The 16,433-nt window shown below is 42.0% G+C and overlaps 1 protein-coding gene across 2 annotated transcripts in view; it reads right to left on the bottom strand.

Annotated features, from left to right (window-relative positions):
- nt5dc1 (5'-nucleotidase domain containing 1) overlaps positions 1-16,433 on the bottom strand; it is a 43,062-nt gene that overhangs the window by 2,104 nt on the left and 24,525 nt on the right. For both annotated transcript variants that reach the window (XM_077510981.1, XM_077510982.1), the window contains 3 exons: positions 11,519-11,640; positions 10,283-10,456; positions 8,550-8,715 (listed from right to left, as the gene is read on the bottom strand). In XM_077510981.1, coding sequence (XP_077367107.1) covers positions 8,550-8,715; positions 10,283-10,456; positions 11,519-11,640 — 462 coding nt within the window. The remainder of the gene's footprint in view (positions 1-8,549; positions 8,716-10,282; positions 10,457-11,518; positions 11,641-16,433) is intronic.

Raw genomic sequence — 16,433 nt, 5'->3', positions numbered from 1 at the left:
CAAGTCTTCAAAGTCAGCCACGCCAAGTCTTCAAAGTCAGCCACGCCAAGTCTTCAAAGTCAGCCACGCCAAGTCTCTGCCTCACGCCACGCCAAGTCTCTGCATCACGTCACGCCAAGTCTCTGCATCACGCCACGCCAAGTCTCTGCATCACGCCACGCCAAGTCTCTGCATCACGCCACGCCAAGTCTCTGCATCACGCCACGCCAAGTCTCTGCATCACGCCACGCCAAGTCTCTGCATCACGCCACGCCAAGTCTCCGCATCACGCCACGCCAAGTCTCCGCCATGATCTGTGTCCACGTCCAGCCCAGTCTACTCCCCTTCCGTCTCATCCAGTCCTTCCCCGTCAGAGTTAATAAAGTTCCTTACATCATTCTTCCACTTGGTTTTCCTGTCTGTTTCCTCCCATTTTGGGTCCATCCATACCCCGCACGTAACAGAATGCTCCCACCAACCCGGACCCAGCAGAGGTTCCAAGTCCCCGTTCCGGCTCCGCGCCGGATTCAAGTCCCCGTTCCGGCTCCGCGCCGGATTCAAGTCCCCTTTCCGGCTCCGCGCCGGATTCAAGTCCCCATTCCGGCTCCGCGCCGGATTCAAGTCCCCGTTCCGGATCCGCGCCGGCCTCAGGACCCCGTTCCGCCTCCGCGCCGGCCTCAGGGCCCAGTTCCGGCGCCCCGCCGGCTCCAGGCCCTCGTCCCGGCACCTTGGCAGCCCATGAATGCTACGCCTGTGCCGCTGCTGCCGCTTCAGCCCCTGGCCTCTTTGCCTGTGCCGCTGCTGCCGCTTCAGCCCCTGGCCACTTCGTCGCTGCCGGCCCCGGATGCAACGCCTGTGCCGCTGCCGCCGCAGCCCCTGGCTGCTTCGCCTGTGCCGCTGCCGCCGCAGCCCCTGGCCGCTTCGCCTGTGCCGCTGCCGCCGCAGCCCACCGCGGGAACCGGCCCTTGGTGGCGCCACTCCTGTTGTCGCCCCTTGAGCCGGCAATACTGCCGCCTCCTGGGCCGCCCCCGATCCAAATTTCATGGAGTTTTGTAAGGCAGTGTTTCTCCCCTTGGTAGACTCGTATTCGTACCCTGATTAGGGGCAGAGTTTTAGCTCCCGTTCCCGTCCCCGCCCTCCCCGTTTTGGCTTGTTTTTGTTTTAGGGACGTCTGGGAGCCGTCCCTTGGTGGGGGGGTACTGTCACGTTTCAGTTTGTTTGGGTTTTTGTTTTATTTTGGTAAGTGTTGGTTGTCTGGTGTTCCTGTCTTCTTCCCCAGTCTCGTTATGGTTAACCTTGTCCACCTGCTTGTGTCTTCCCTTCCTGGTGTGTATTGCTGATTGGTTCCCCCTCCCTGCTGTGTCTCCCAGGTGTGTCCTGTTATTGTCATTAGTGTTTGTATAAAGGAGTGGTGTTAGTCTCACGCGGGTCTGGGAGCATTGTTTGATGTTTGTTGTTTGCGGTTTGAAGGTCTGAATGTTTTGTCACAGTGGTGTCTTTATTGCCAAAGTCTACCAAGTCTTTATTGCCAAGTCTACCAAGTCTTTATTGCCAAGTCTGCCAAGTCTTCCACGCCAAGTCTGCCACGCCAAGTCTTCCACGCCAAGTCTGCCACGCCAAGTCTTCCACGCCAAGTCTTCCACGCCAAGTCAGCCACGCCAAGTCAGCCACGCCAAGTCTTCAAAGTCAGCCACGCCAAGTCTTCAAAGTCAGCCACGCCAAGTCTTCAAAGTCAGCCACGCCAAGTCTCTGCATCACGCCACGCCAAGTCTCCGCATCACGCCACGCCAAGTCTCCGCATCACGCCACGCCAAGTCTCCGCATCACGCCACGCCAAGTCTCCGCATCACGCCACGCCAAGTCTCCGCATCACGCCACGCCAAGTCTCCGCCATGATCTGTGTCCACGTCCAGCCCAGTCTACTCCCCTTCCGTCTCGTCCAGTCCTTCCCCGTCAGAGTTAATAAAGTTCCTTACAGTGCCCCCAAGGGGGCGCAAGGCTCCGTCAAGGGGGCTGCGTTTGACCTGGAGGAACATGCATTTTTATTTTTTTTTACTGTCCTAGAATAAAGTGCAATTGCACCTCAACTACATTAGGGGGTAGTGGCGCTCTCATTGGTAGAGTGCGCGCAGGGAGCATTCGCTCGGCGGTAGTGTAGGAGTTTTGTTTGCACTGAGCATGCGCGCTTTGCACACAGCACAGATGATGAGTATGTGTAAGTAAGTAAGAGAAAACGTGCTGCATATTGCCAACAATCATCCCGCTTTGTGACTGCTACTTCAGTAAGCCAGCGAGCATTGTTGCTCGGGGTGTGCTCAAAAAATCGATACGGCAATATATCGTTGCGGGCCTCATCACAATACACGTATCGATACGCAGGCGTCAGAATCGATATTGCTCGTTAATTTTAAATCAGCCGTTCAAGTTTGCCTTTGCGGCTTGCATTGTACCTAAAAAATCAAAACCAGCAGCGTCTTTGAAGTTAATTGCCTTCAATTAATGCAAAAATAGCTCACCGGTGATTGGACACTGTATCTTGCTAAGAAAAATGAAAGCAGAGGAAGAATGTCAACATTTATTTATTGATAAACTTAACATGGCACGTGTCTCAGTGTACCAATTTTCCTAGATTTTGTTTAAAAAAAATTAAATAAAATGTGTCTTATTTGGGATACATAGGTATCGCGATACGTATCGTATCGTGGCCACTGTATCGTAAGGTTGGCGGCAATACCCAGCCCTAGTTGGCATCATATGAGGTTGCGTACCAAATTGCCCAGTGCCAATACAGGTCCCGTCTACACATTGAACAGGAGCTGAGAGTTGCTGTGTCCTGCTTCAAACCCCGCTTCGAAAACCTGTGCATTGCAAAGCGTGCTCATTGTAGCCATTAATCCAGACATCATCTTTGATTAAAAAAAAAACAACAACAAAAAAACTGTACAAATTATTTTATATATTTTTGTTTTGCAGGTTAAAGTTAAAAAAAAAATAAAAAATGTGCTCCAGAGTTAATGTTGGTGATCCATATTTCTTTCTTTTTAATTCTTGTATACGTTAATAAGGATACAGTGATATGTAGAGGTGTACTTATAACAATTTTTTTTTGAAATTATCTTTTTATTGAGAGATTACAGAGATTTACAATAATAACACAGGAATAATAATGAAATAACACAATTAACAAAAAGAAACGGGGAGCACAATTAACCTATTTCACCTACCCAGCGTTCAAAGAAGAAAAGATAGGAATAAAGATCGAAGATCCTTACAACCTAATATTGCGTCAGTTGAAATCCGACCTTGTTGGTTTCACATACTCAGTCCACTTGGACCACATCCGGTAAAATTTGTCGAAGTCAACCCTGAGGCAATATGACAGTTTTTCCATGACATATATATCATGCACAATGTTTATCCATTCTTCCACAGTTGGCGGAACCACCTTCAACCATTTTCTTGTAATAGATTTCTTACTGGCCGCTATGAGTATATTAAACAGTTTCCTGTCACTCATAGACCAGCTGTCCTTTTTCAAGTCGCATAGGTACATACATTCTTGCTTAAAGGGAATTGTCTCACCAAATACATTCTCAATGTGTGCATGTACTTCTCTCCAGTAGGGTTCAATAACCTGGCAGGACCAAAAAATATGAGAGTGGTTCGCTCCATTTGCCCCACAGTCTCTCCAACAGGCATCTCCAGTACCAGTCTTGTATGCATGGAAGTGACAACCCCCCCCTTTCTTTACTCAATTGCAATGTTTTATATTTAATTCTAGCTCTGTGTCCTTGCCATAAATACCCTGGAATTAATCTGTCCCACTCATTGAACTGCTTTGGTGATATTGTAATTGGTAGACATTGAAATAAATAAAGCAAACGGGGTAGCACGTTCATCCTTATTGAATCAATCCTTGAGCTCAGACTCAAAAATGGAATAATACTCCACCTTTGTAAATCTGACTTAAGTTTCACATTTAACTGACCAAAGTTGAGATCAAACAGTTTGGCAAAGTCTTTTGGTAGTGTGACTCCCAGGTATTTGATCGAATCCGCCTCCCAATTCCAATCAAATTTGTTCTTCATTTCTGGCGGTGGGTCATAGTTGAATGTGACCACCTGAGTCTTGTGAATGTTGATTTTAAATCCTGTCAGTGTACCGTATTCTTTTAAGATGTCCATCAAATTTGGAAGGGTCTGTGTTGGATATGTAATGTATAGCAGTAAGTCATCTGCAAATAGAGACAGTTTTTGCTCCTCCGAAGCCATTTTCACCCCTTTCACGTCTCGTCTTTGTCTAATCCATTGACTCAATGGCTCAATAAACAGTGCAAAGAGTAGTGGTGAGGCACAACAGCCCTGTCTCGTACCCCTCTCCAGGATGAAAGGGTGGGTAAGGTCCCCATTGATCTTGATTCTGGCAGAAGGAGAATCGTATAATGCAGTAAAAACGTCAATCAGGTTGGATTGGAAGCCAAATTTCGCAAGTACTTTATATAAGAAAGACCAATTTACCGAGTCGAATGCCTTCTCTGCATCTAAACTTAGTATCAGCGTCTGCAATTTTTGTTCAGTAACATGTCTTATTATGTGTAGCGTTTTCCTAATATTGTCTTGAGTTTGTCTAAGTCTAATGAAACCTGTCTGGTCCAAATGGATCAAGTCCGGTAATATTACCTCTATCCTTCTTGCCATTATAGAAGTAAATAGTTTATAATCAGTATTTAAAAGACTAATCGGACGGTAACTCCCACATTCTAGCTTATCCTTCCCTTCCTTGGGAATAACCGTTATCATTGCGTCCTTCCATGAAGCGGGGATTACCTTCCTTTCCAAAACCCAGTTAAATGTCTTTTCAAGCGTTGGTATAAGCTGTTCCTGCATAGTTCGGTACCATTCCGAGCTACAACCATCTGTTCCTGGAGATTTCCCTCTTTTTAACTTACCTATTGCTAATTTAATTTCGTTTTCTGTTATTTTTGTCATTAATTTGTCATTTTGAGCCTCTGTAACCTTTGGTAGCTGTAATTGGGACAGGAAAGACTCGATCTGGGCATCATTCCCAGTTTGATATTGAGAGTATAGTGTTTTATAGTAATCATAAAAGCATTGTTTAATTTTCTCCAGACTTGTTTCTATTGCCTTTGTTCTCGGATTTCTTATTTTGTATATAGTCCTTTCTGCTTGTTGTTTCCTTAATCTATATGACAAAAGTCTCAATGATTTCCCTCCTGCCTCATAATATTGCTGTTTTGTAAAAAGAAGTTTTTTTTGTACTTCTTGTGTGTTTAAATCGTCTAGTTCTTTCTTCAGATTTATTATTTCCAATTTAATTTCGTCCTTTGAACCCTTTGAATGTTCTTTTTGGAGTATTTTCAATTTACTCTCTATAATTTTCAGTCTTTCCTGTCTCATTTTTTTTTCACGGGATGAAATGGCTATAATTCTACCCCTTATCACTGCTTTTAGTGCATCCCATAGTATTGGCGGTGTCACCTCATCATTATCATTATATTTCAAATATTCACTAATTTCTTCTTTTAAAATGTTCTTAATTTTCTCGTTATTCAATATATTCGTATTTAACCTCCATAATGTAGATCTATTTTTATTGCCAAGGCGGACAGACAGGTAAATATGGCCATGATCTGATAGGGTAGATGGGCCAATTTCGTAGCCCGCCACCCTATACAGATCCTTTTTAAACATGAAAAAGTAATCAATTCGAGAGTAGACATGATGTGCAGGTGAGTAATGTGTATATTCTCGGTTAATCGGGTTCTTATCTCTCCATACATCAACAATTCCCATTTCATTCATAAGTGTATTAATCTTCTTTGCAATATTCCTTGCTTCAGATCTCCCATATGATGAATCCAATTTTGGGTTCAGTTTAATATTGAAGTCCCCCCCACAAATCAATGTCCCCTTACTGTTAGTTATCATTATATCAAATATTTGTTTATAAAAGATCCAGTCGCTTCCAGGTGGTACATACACATTAAAAAGGCTTATCAAGTTGCCTTTTATTTTACCGGTTATGTGAACAAACATACCTTCTTTATCTTTATATTCTGTTACATGTTCGTAGTTTACTGCGCTGGATATCAGGATCGCAACCCCTCTCCTTCTGCCAGACTCATGAGAAGAGAAGTAAATGTGCTTAAATCCCAATTTGTTCAGCTTAGCATGCTCAGAATCACTAAGGTGTGTTTCCTGCAGGAAAGCTATTTGGACATTATCTTTTTTTAGTTTCGATAGGATTTTTGTCCTCTTTATTGGGTTGTGTACACCATTAATATTGAATGACGCTATTTTTATTGGTCTATGCTCCATCTTTGAATGCTCCCTTATACATTCTCATCAAACTATTGTGCTCCCAAACTCCCTCCAGAACCCGTGGAGGTATAAAAGAAAAAACAAATAAGAAAACAAAAACATGTTTAAACCAAAACAAACTTTTTAACTTCCAATGTAGGGGTCTCTGAACTAGACCCTGGTGAGCCTCCGTGATGGGCTCCAAAGGAGCGATCTCCCCCCCAACGTATGGAGGGAGAGGCCCCTTTCAGCATTGATTGCGTGTTCAGGCAAAGAAAAGAAAACCCAACATGAACCTATTTAAATTCTAGTGTCTCTCTACCATTAAATTTTATCAACGTTACCAGTCGGCAGTCTGTTGAATTAGTTGTCCTTGGTGGTGGTGGTGGGCGGGGGGTGTCAGCTCTCAACCGGTGCAGGTGTTGGTCTCCTGAAGTGGTGGTGCTGATGGTGGGGATGGGGGTCAGCCTTCAGCCGGTGCGGGTGTTGGTCTCCTGAAGGCTCTGAGCTTCTCCTTGTAGCCAGTTCCATTTCTTGTTTTGAGGGTGTCTTTCGTCGTCCGTCTGCCTGCTTGTCTCCAAGTTAGTCGCTGTATCCGCTCCATCAGTGTCTCAGGGGGTCTGATGACCATCACGTTGTATCCTCTTCCTGACATGTCTTCGGTTGCCTCTTCAACGGTGTCATATGTTTTGGTCCCAGCCTTGTATCTGACTCTCAGTCTAGCAGGGAAGAGGGTCTGAAATGCGATGTGATCTTCCTTCAGAGCCTTTCGAACCTCAGCGAACTGACGTCGTTTTTTTAGGACCAACGGTGGATAGTCATTATCGAGGTTAATGTGCTTCTCCTGCCATGTAAATCCTCTCCCCTGCCAGGCTTTTCGAAGCAGCGTCTCTTTAGTCAGGAAGCTCAGAAACTTAACAATAATGGAACGCGGTGGCGCTTGGTCCGGTGGTTGCGGCCCAGCTGACCTGTGCGCCCTTTCAATCTTCAAATCCAGGTCACTCTCCGGCACGTCAAGTCCTTCCCTTAGTAGCTTTTCCACAAACATAACCATGGTCGGTGAGTCTGCCTCGGCACCTTCCGGAACTCCATAAATCCTCAGATTCTCACGCTGGGAGCGACCCTCCAAATCCAGCAGTTTATCTTCCATGTTTGCGTGTAGCTTTAGCATTTCTGCTACCACTACTTCTGTGTTTTGGGCCCTCCACTTTTCCGATTCTCTCTTCAGCTTCGTCCAATCTCTTGTTTGCCTTCAAAATATCTTCTTTGAGGATATCAAATTGTTCTTTGTTCTCTCGGCGAAAATCCCTTATTTCGCGCAAGATTATCTCCACATCCGTCATTTTCCCGTCGATAGTTTGCCTTGTCACCGTCGTTGCCCGTTAGCTTGCTCCGTTAGCACTGTGTCGTTAGCGCTCCCGCCCGGTGTATTTCCTCCCACCGCTCTCTTTTCTACTCTTTCAGTTCAAATTATTGGTAGTTCTCTCACCCCTGCGTTCTCAAATTATTGTCGACTTGGTTTTCTTCGTTTGAACTGGGGAATTTTTAAACTTAACTGGTTCTGTCGGGAGCTCTCTCAACACGCAGCCATTGCGACGGTGTTCCGACCGGAAGTCCCCACTTATAACAATTTTATAGACAAATGATACTATTTATAGTCGCACGGGCGGGGGGGTGGGGGATGTTTTCTTCTTCCTAGGGGGGCATGACAGAAAATAATTGAGAAGCACTGTAATAACCTGACGCAACCTCGATCCCGGGATCATGACAGCTGTTCATGCAGATAGAGAGAGAGAGCGAGAGAGAGCGAGAGAGCGAGAGAGCCTTGGATCTTTTAATCCTTGAATTCTCAACTTCAAATATAACAATATGTTGTTAGGGGTTCAGCTATTAATGGCTGTATGATGAGTTATTTTGAGGGAACAATGCATTTTCACTGTTATATAGGCTGTACACACTACTTTTCATTGTGTTGTTCCCTCAGTGTTGTCCCATGGAAAGCCAGCGTTAAATATCTGCAGAAATGTGAGGTGCCGTGTACTCACTTTACTGAAATAACGTATATCAATTATGATTAAACAATAAATAAATGAAAATGTGGTTGTCAACCAGTAACCTGTAATGAATTGTGTTCAATTAAATCATGTTTTGAAAATGGAACTGAGGTTTTGAAAATGGCTACTTTTCTGAAGCCACTAAATATCCTACTGTGTCTGCAGCTTTTTTTGTTTTTGACTTGGTGTGACCTACTTGCTATGTGTTCAACACTAGGGATGGCCATCGTGCTGTATTTGTGAATGCAGTGGCAGCACCACGTCAGTTTCTGGATCTCCTCGTCCTCTCCACCACTTCTATGTACATCAACAAAGTAGGAGCCCCACTGGTTGGACATCGTGGATGGTGACTTCATGCTTGCCTGTTGATACAATATGCAAAAAATATGAAATTGTACAATTTATTTAACTCTTCATTTCCAGACTAACTAGAGAAATACTGATACTTGATGAATACGCGGAAATTTGAAAGCACGCACGGATTTTTTTTTCACTCACTCATTCACAAATGTAAGCTTCTGTGAGTGAGTGAGTGAAAATTTTAAAAAAATCCGCGCGTGCTTTCAAATTCCCGCGGGACTGACGTCACGCAGCTGGCAAATTCGCCCAGCCCCGTTTGTGACACGCCACCCCCCGCTCTGCGATTGGCTGGAGGGGTTTAAACACCGTCTTTCCACAGAAACGTCCCGCTGTTTACAAAACAAACACAAAATGACAAAATACAGGCTGGGGGGGTGCCGGTTTAGGACAAAATCACCACCACAAGTTAAGAGAAGCCTATAGCTGTAAATTGAGAATCAGTTTGTTTGTTTAAATCCTGTATTTAAAAAGTGCCTTTTCCAGAGTGAAACCGTCAGACTGCGCCTTTAAATATGCATCGCCATTCAATAAAAGAACAGCACTAGGGACTAACTAAAAAAAACAAACAAAAAAAAACTTAAAATTGTGAGTTAAAATGTATGTATTACAGTTATTACAACTAATCAATAAAATTAAATTGTCTTATTTTTCCACATGAAAAAAAAAAAAGTTTCATTAGATAATAAAAATTTCATTTTTTTAAGGCACGTTTTTTAAGGCACGTTAAATATCACAATATCACCAATATGGCAATATTCAACACCCATATTCAAATATTGCATGTTTTTCCCCAATATCATAAAGCCCAAAAAATGTACACACATGGACAAAATTGCTGGAAATAATTACAATATAATCTGATTAACTACTAGGGATGTAACGATAAGTGCAATATCGTGATATTAAAACTGCCACAATATCGTCATCGTCATGTTCACAATGCAACACATATGTTGCAAAAAAGTAAGGTTGATTTCCATTTGTGCAGTTCTAGTACCCTCTGGTGGCTAGTTTTTTTCTGTGCAATTTAATTTTCATTAGGGATGTTTTGGCCCTTCTACAGTATGTTTAAAATCTACATTAATTGCGAGATGAAGGGGAACATAATATGCCTGTGAAGCAAGTCAATATGTGGAGGAACTCAATGGGTGTTTGCATTAACAACACAACATAATAATAATAATAATAATAATAATAATAATAATAATAATAACATAACATTGCCGTTATGTACAAAAGCACAATATTGTGTTGTTGTTTTTTTATGAGCTCATTATTTTACAATATTGACCTTTTTTTGAATATCACCAACCTCCCCATAATATCGCGAGCTTCATATCGTGATAATATCGTATCGTGACGTTTGGATATCATTACATCCCTATTAACTACATCAAAAAAGCACAAAACTGACAATGGACAAGAATAAAATGGGTAATTCTGATGGACTTGTGCAGCACATTTCCACAAAAATCTACTGTAAACATGCAGATGAAATGCAGTAACACAAATCATTATGTATATGAATTGGTCATATGGCAGTCATGACATGAAAAGTTGGGGCCTTACCTCAAACTTTCCCTTTTTCTCCTGTGGCTCCACTTGAGCCTCATTAGACCTTGCTGCATCACTCTTGGGGACACCCTCCCCCTCCATTTCCTCTACAATCATCACCGTTTCCCACTTCCCAAAGCTGCTGGCAGGGAACATGTCCGACCTCATGCTATCGCCAAAATACACAACCTACAGGGTCAGCAAAAAAGGTAACGAGAAAGGACAAGTGTTTTTTGTTTTTTGTTTTGTTTTTTAAGTTTAGTGCATGTGATTGAAGGCAAACTATGATTATACCAAAAAGGGCATGATAGAACCCGTTTGCACTCTGTCTGAAAGACAGCAAGCAAGTTCAAACAAGTCAAATTCCATAAATTGAGGTGCAGGTCCACAATGCTCAGTGATTTCATTAAAGAAGTCCATGTTTGTGTTTTTCTCAAGTAGAATGTGAAATCAAGTCAGCCTGGTTGGATTCTGATTATTAATATGCTATCCCCACCCAAATGTAAAAAACAAAACAAAACATGGGTAATAATGTGATTTAAAGTAGATTTATTTTGATATTTAATCGGAATAAAGACTTTTTAAAGTGTGTCACACAGAAGAGATGTCATCTATCCTCAGCCAATACTGTAGAAAAGCACCTTCAGATGATGGCGCTCCTTGGCGACAAATTTGCCTGCTTGACCTTTGCTTCCAATGGCTCGGCTCTCCTGCTTTTATATTTAACTCCGCCAAAATGTGTTACTTAGTTCATTTTACCATGATGTTTATTAAATATTGTGCACAAGTAATACACATTTAAAAAACAAAAACAAATACTGAAACTAAATAAAACTAAGCATTTTCAAAATAACATACACACACACGCACGTCATGTCATTGAAAGGTAGATAATAATAAGGGTTGATATTTGTATGAGAAGCACTTCCAGATTATGCCCCCCCCCCCCCCCCCCCCAAAAAAAAAAGTATGATGGTAACTAAGGGTGACTTCTTGTGCTGTCTGATGCATCCTTATGCGTTATCAACAATTACAACCTCAATGTTGGGTCTGTGGTACACAAGATCCTTATGCTGAAACTCAATTTCATATTTAATTCATAATCAACATGCACAATAATTAAGAATGCAGTGGAATCTCTGAGAAAATTTAGCATGAATTTCTGCAAAAAAACGTTAGTTAAAGTGAGTATTGGGTGCTTTTCACACTAGCGCTTGTGCCCGACAGCCGTATTGTAATATACATGTTCACCTTGGGCTCTGGTTTTCCTGTCATGGTCTTAAGCAGTTCATGGAGGTGCATCCAGTTGCCTTGGGAGTACCAACCAGGTTTGTCCAATGATGGCATATCCTCATTTTCCTCCACATCATTCACTGGAACAGAAACAAATAATTCATCCAAACTTGGTACCTAGTTTAAATATACATTTTCTGGAAAAGACAAATAAGCCTGTCTACAACATCACACTTTAGGCATGCCCTGTTACATGTTACAATGTACAGTAATTTCCGGACTACAAAGGGCACCTGATGTCAAGCTGCAACAGCTAGATTTAGCCATTAAAAAAATGGGCGCCTAACTTTTATTGGCAACGTGTCTGTATGTTATAACATAGGCATCACACATGGATTTTAAAAATAACTTTTAATTACCTTCAGACCAGTAAGCATTGAACTTTTGTCATTTGGGAACACTGCGCTGTGTGTCATCGGCACAGACATTAGCCACAGCCAGCACAACCACACATTTCAGTTCAGAAAAAAGTAACCCAAGGATAGCATATACAGTCTGAATAAAAGGGGTCCATGGACTGACCCTTGAGTGACACCACATGGCATGGCCATTCAATCAGATTCAAAACTTCCAATGGTAAAAAAATAACTCCTTTCCTCAGAGTAGGACCAGGGTTGAAAGCGGGCCAGAACGGTCCGGAACTGCGCTCCGGTAAAAGATTCATGATCGGAACGATGTGGAACAATGCTTCGGTCCGAAATTATGATGGCACCTGTCAAAACCGCATGCTTTACTCCATTTGACGTCTTCAATTTGCGAATTGAAAAATTATTCACCCCGAGTGAGATCCTATTTTTACCCTGTATATGCTTGTTAGAGCATTTCCTGTATGTTAAAGCAATACCATCAATTTTAAGGTCAGACATTAGAATGCTAACATTCTGATATTTTAAATAAGATATCATCAATATTAGTATGCTTATGGGCAATGCTTTTGTAACAGAAGAAAATTTACTGGTAGCATTTGTCATGACTGTGTTTTGTCTGTGTTTTATTTGGAGCAAGGGTTATGTTCGGGTCATGACTGTGTGGTCAAGTGTCTGTTTTGAACTGATGTAACCAGCATCTAGTTTCAACTGGTAAGAAGCTATGTGAAGTCAGAAGCTATCGGGATGTCAGGAATCTTCAAAGCTACTATATGGAGGATTTCCCCAAAAAATATCTTAACAATAGCCTTTTTATTTGACCAAGATCAACATCTTAGCTGTTCACATTGGTACTCCTGCAAGCCTCTGGCCAATATTATTTAGGAAGCGTCCGGTCCGAATCCTTCGAATTTCCCGCCCTCTGTCTGCGGGATGAGACGTCATGCGCGTTCTCGTCCGTTGCTTCCTGTCGTCGCGAAGACGGAACTAGTACAGATTTTTGCTGCCCCAGACACTCGCTATTACTCCGCGGAACGCTGGGCAAAAACGAGAGTGAACATCGGTTTTACATTTCAGTGGTGGAGAGAGTTGAATCGGACTTGGATTAGAAAAGTGATTCACAGCTGGCTTTCTTTCTATTCCAAAACGTAAGAAGCAAAAACTGTGTTGTTTTCTAATAGCAGTAACCTCAAGATCGATCACTTCTCGGTCGTAACTAGGGGTGAAAGGAGGTGGACGGCAACATTTAGCATGAAAGGGGTGGCAAGATTGAATGAAATAGAAAAGAATGACTTTATGAAGAACAGACTTTCCATTCTGCGGCGTTTCAATCAGGCTAAATATTGCGTTATTTTCCTCCGTGAAAACAGCCTATTGTAGCTACATCATGCTAGCGTTATGTGAACGCTACTACTGAATGGCGATAACATTCACAGCTGTATCACACTAAGCAGTGAATGGGTCTATATATGTCTATATCGTCAATTTTCATAAATGACGGCCCATCTTTCGGCTAATGTACAATGACACTAGCCTGGGGGCGACAAACTAATAATGACTTGAATCAGGTTGACGTCCGTCGAGCGGGGTGACAACAATATGTAACTGCATATTGATGTCGGAAAGAGGTCCAATTAATTGATGTAATTTGCACATCGTTTTGGAGTACAGCACAGAACTGGACTTCAACCGACTAAAGCAATATGATCTGCACTTCCCGTGGACATTAATTGTTTAGTGGGGATCGAGAGTCTCATTCCGTGAAGTGGCCAGCTTTGTATAACATTATAAAACTTCTTACTTCTGAAAACATAATTTAATTGGATATGAAGAGCCCAGTCTTCAGTAATGAGGTTGTGCACGTACGAGTGCGCACAGCTTGTACGAGCGTGCAGTTTGTTTTCGTCCACAGGTGGCAGTAGCGATTTTAAATTTTAAATCTTCCATATAGCTGCTTTAATCTCTTTATCTGGTCAGAAGCCAATCAGAGAAATCCATGTCAGCCCTGTTACCCACATGTTTGGCCAGTGGCCACAGCCAATCTGATCCATTCACTGTCTATATAAATCTGAAAGAGAAGTGTCTTGGTGCCGAATTATTAATCCGTTCCTCTGTCCATGTGGCCACCTGCTCCTCTGCTCGCCTTGTTCCATGCCTCTGGATCCATGATGCCTTCCCGTTGTTTCTGGTAAAGTCAAGTTAGTTCCACGCCTTTTGATGTTATGCGAATAAAGTGTTGAAAAAACTCTTATTTGTGTCTACGTTTTGGGATCCAACCCCGGAACATAACATTTTGACTCTCAAAAAGTTCTCATAAGTATAGAGATTCCCAGTATCATCAAAAAGATCAGCAATAAAAGTTAGACCCCTTTCAATCCAACCTACTTTGTATAAACTTTTTTTTTACGACTTATAATATCATAATTGTTCCAAATAATATCCTTGTGTGGTGAAAAATTGTGAACATAATTTCCACGCAAGCAAGCCCGGTCATCGAATTTGAAGAGCTGGGTAATTTCGCCACTGAATAGTAGGGTTGTCACGAGAACCGATACTTTGGTACCAAGTCGATGCCAAGATTCTGAAAATTTGACGGTACTGCCTTTTCTACAATACCCAAAGTACCGTTGGTACCGAGGCGGCAGATCTGGCCGCTTCTTTTGTGTTGTTTTGGGGGGATAAATGAGCATTTATCTGGCAACCCACGCAACATCTAATGAGGTGAGTACCCTGCTGCTGTGACAATAAGGAAGACCAGTCAATGCGTGCAACATGGCAGTAGCCCGCAAATCTGCGTCGTTAACTGCAGTGGCAGCTGTCCCTCAATTAGTTTAGAAGAAAAACACCAAAAGTCGCGTATAGAAGTACTTTGGATTTGAGGTTGATGAACAGGGATTAATAATCTATTCTCAAATACTTGTATGCAAAAGATGCAGAAACCGTTTCCAGACAAAATGGGGGGAACACATCCAACTTAGCGAAACATCTAAAAGGGTGATGAATGCATTTGAATTCTCGTGTTATCATTGTTGCCCATACTAATAACGTTAGTGTGATGACCCCCACACTAAATGAGCTGCTTGGCGAAGTAACGTTAGCTTTATGTTCAGCCTCGTCTGTCCCGCATAAGTAATGTTGCCGGGCAGCTAATTTACTGAATCACCTAAAGTAGGCTAACATTAAACAACCTTGAAATAATATATCAAACGTTAGTCGTTATTTTGTTTGTTTGATTGTGCGCGCACGCGCGTCTGTGTGCGTGGTTGTGCGCGTGCATACGTGCGGATATGATAAGCTATCCTTCATTGTCATTCTGGCATTTTTTTTTTTTTTTTTTAAATAGGCCATCACAAAAAAAGGTTTCACCACACCATATCTGTAAATTACTGCTTGCAATGCATCTGTGCAGTGAGTGTCTGAGTGTGTATTAGTGCAGCATCTGCTGTTTTCATACAGCCATTAAGCTATACCTGCTAACTGAAATGTCAATATTGTTAATCCTTTCACAGTTTTCCATTGTATTGTTTATTCTATTGTTTAATACTTTAATGTACAGTATTTAATTGTAATGCTTTAAAGCTACATGCTACAAGCTACAATTGTTCTGTTTAAGCAAACAGTATCGTTGTTTGTTGTTCACTTCTAATAAAGGAGTGTACGTTGAAGTACATGGTTTATTGTTTATTTTCTATTTTTATTTTTGTGGTATCGAAATGGCATCGATAATCGTGAAATTTCATTGGTATCGGCATCGACTACTAAACTTCTGGTATCGTGACATCCCTACTTACATCCAAGTAAGAACCTCAGACCACCAACTTTTTTGAAAATGTTATACGGTATAAAGAACCACAATGAACCTGAATATTCAGGACAATTCTAGAGCCATTTGATCTTAAAGGTATAATTAAGATGACTAAAATTCAGCATTTCTGGTCAATAGTTTTTAGTGCATGTTTGCTGAAAGCTTGAATTTGGGGGAAAAAGAAAACATGTTTGGTGCTATTTTAAGGTTAAACACTGGGATAAACAGATTAGTAGTAACTTATTTTTTTAGCACTGTACTGCATTTTATAACGAACTATTTTGTGTTTTATTGTAATGTGTTACCATTGAGGACTTGTGGCAAAGCTGTCATGTTCTGTTGAGTCTTGTGAGGTCCAAGTTCATACACGACACACAAGTGGAAAGAGAGAGAGACCTCCGTGATGTCAACACATTTGATGTCAATGTGTTCAGTGGCATTCAAAAAATTCACTGACTCCTTCATAATCCATAACAAACCTTACAAATATGTTAGCATACCAAACAGAACATCATGTTAATGGAGTCTTACCAAGCTGACATAGTAAGCATGCGCTCGGTGCTGTGAAAGCTCTCAGAGCAGCGCGTTGGCACCGATTTTTTGAAATATTAAAGCGATGCGCTAATGAGTGTACCAGAAAGCTCAAAGTACATTTTTGGTACGTTGAGAAGTGTCTGGGTGATCAAGGGATATTTTTTGGAAG

The sequence above is a fragment of the Festucalex cinctus genome, chromosome 21 (genome assembly GCF_051991245.1).
Source record: "Festucalex cinctus isolate MCC-2025b chromosome 21, RoL_Fcin_1.0, whole genome shotgun sequence".
In the NCBI taxonomy this organism is placed as follows: domain Eukaryota; kingdom Metazoa; phylum Chordata; class Actinopteri; order Syngnathiformes; family Syngnathidae; genus Festucalex; species Festucalex cinctus.
Note: the sequence above shows the minus strand (reverse complement) of the source record. Positions and strands in the feature narration are given on the sequence as shown.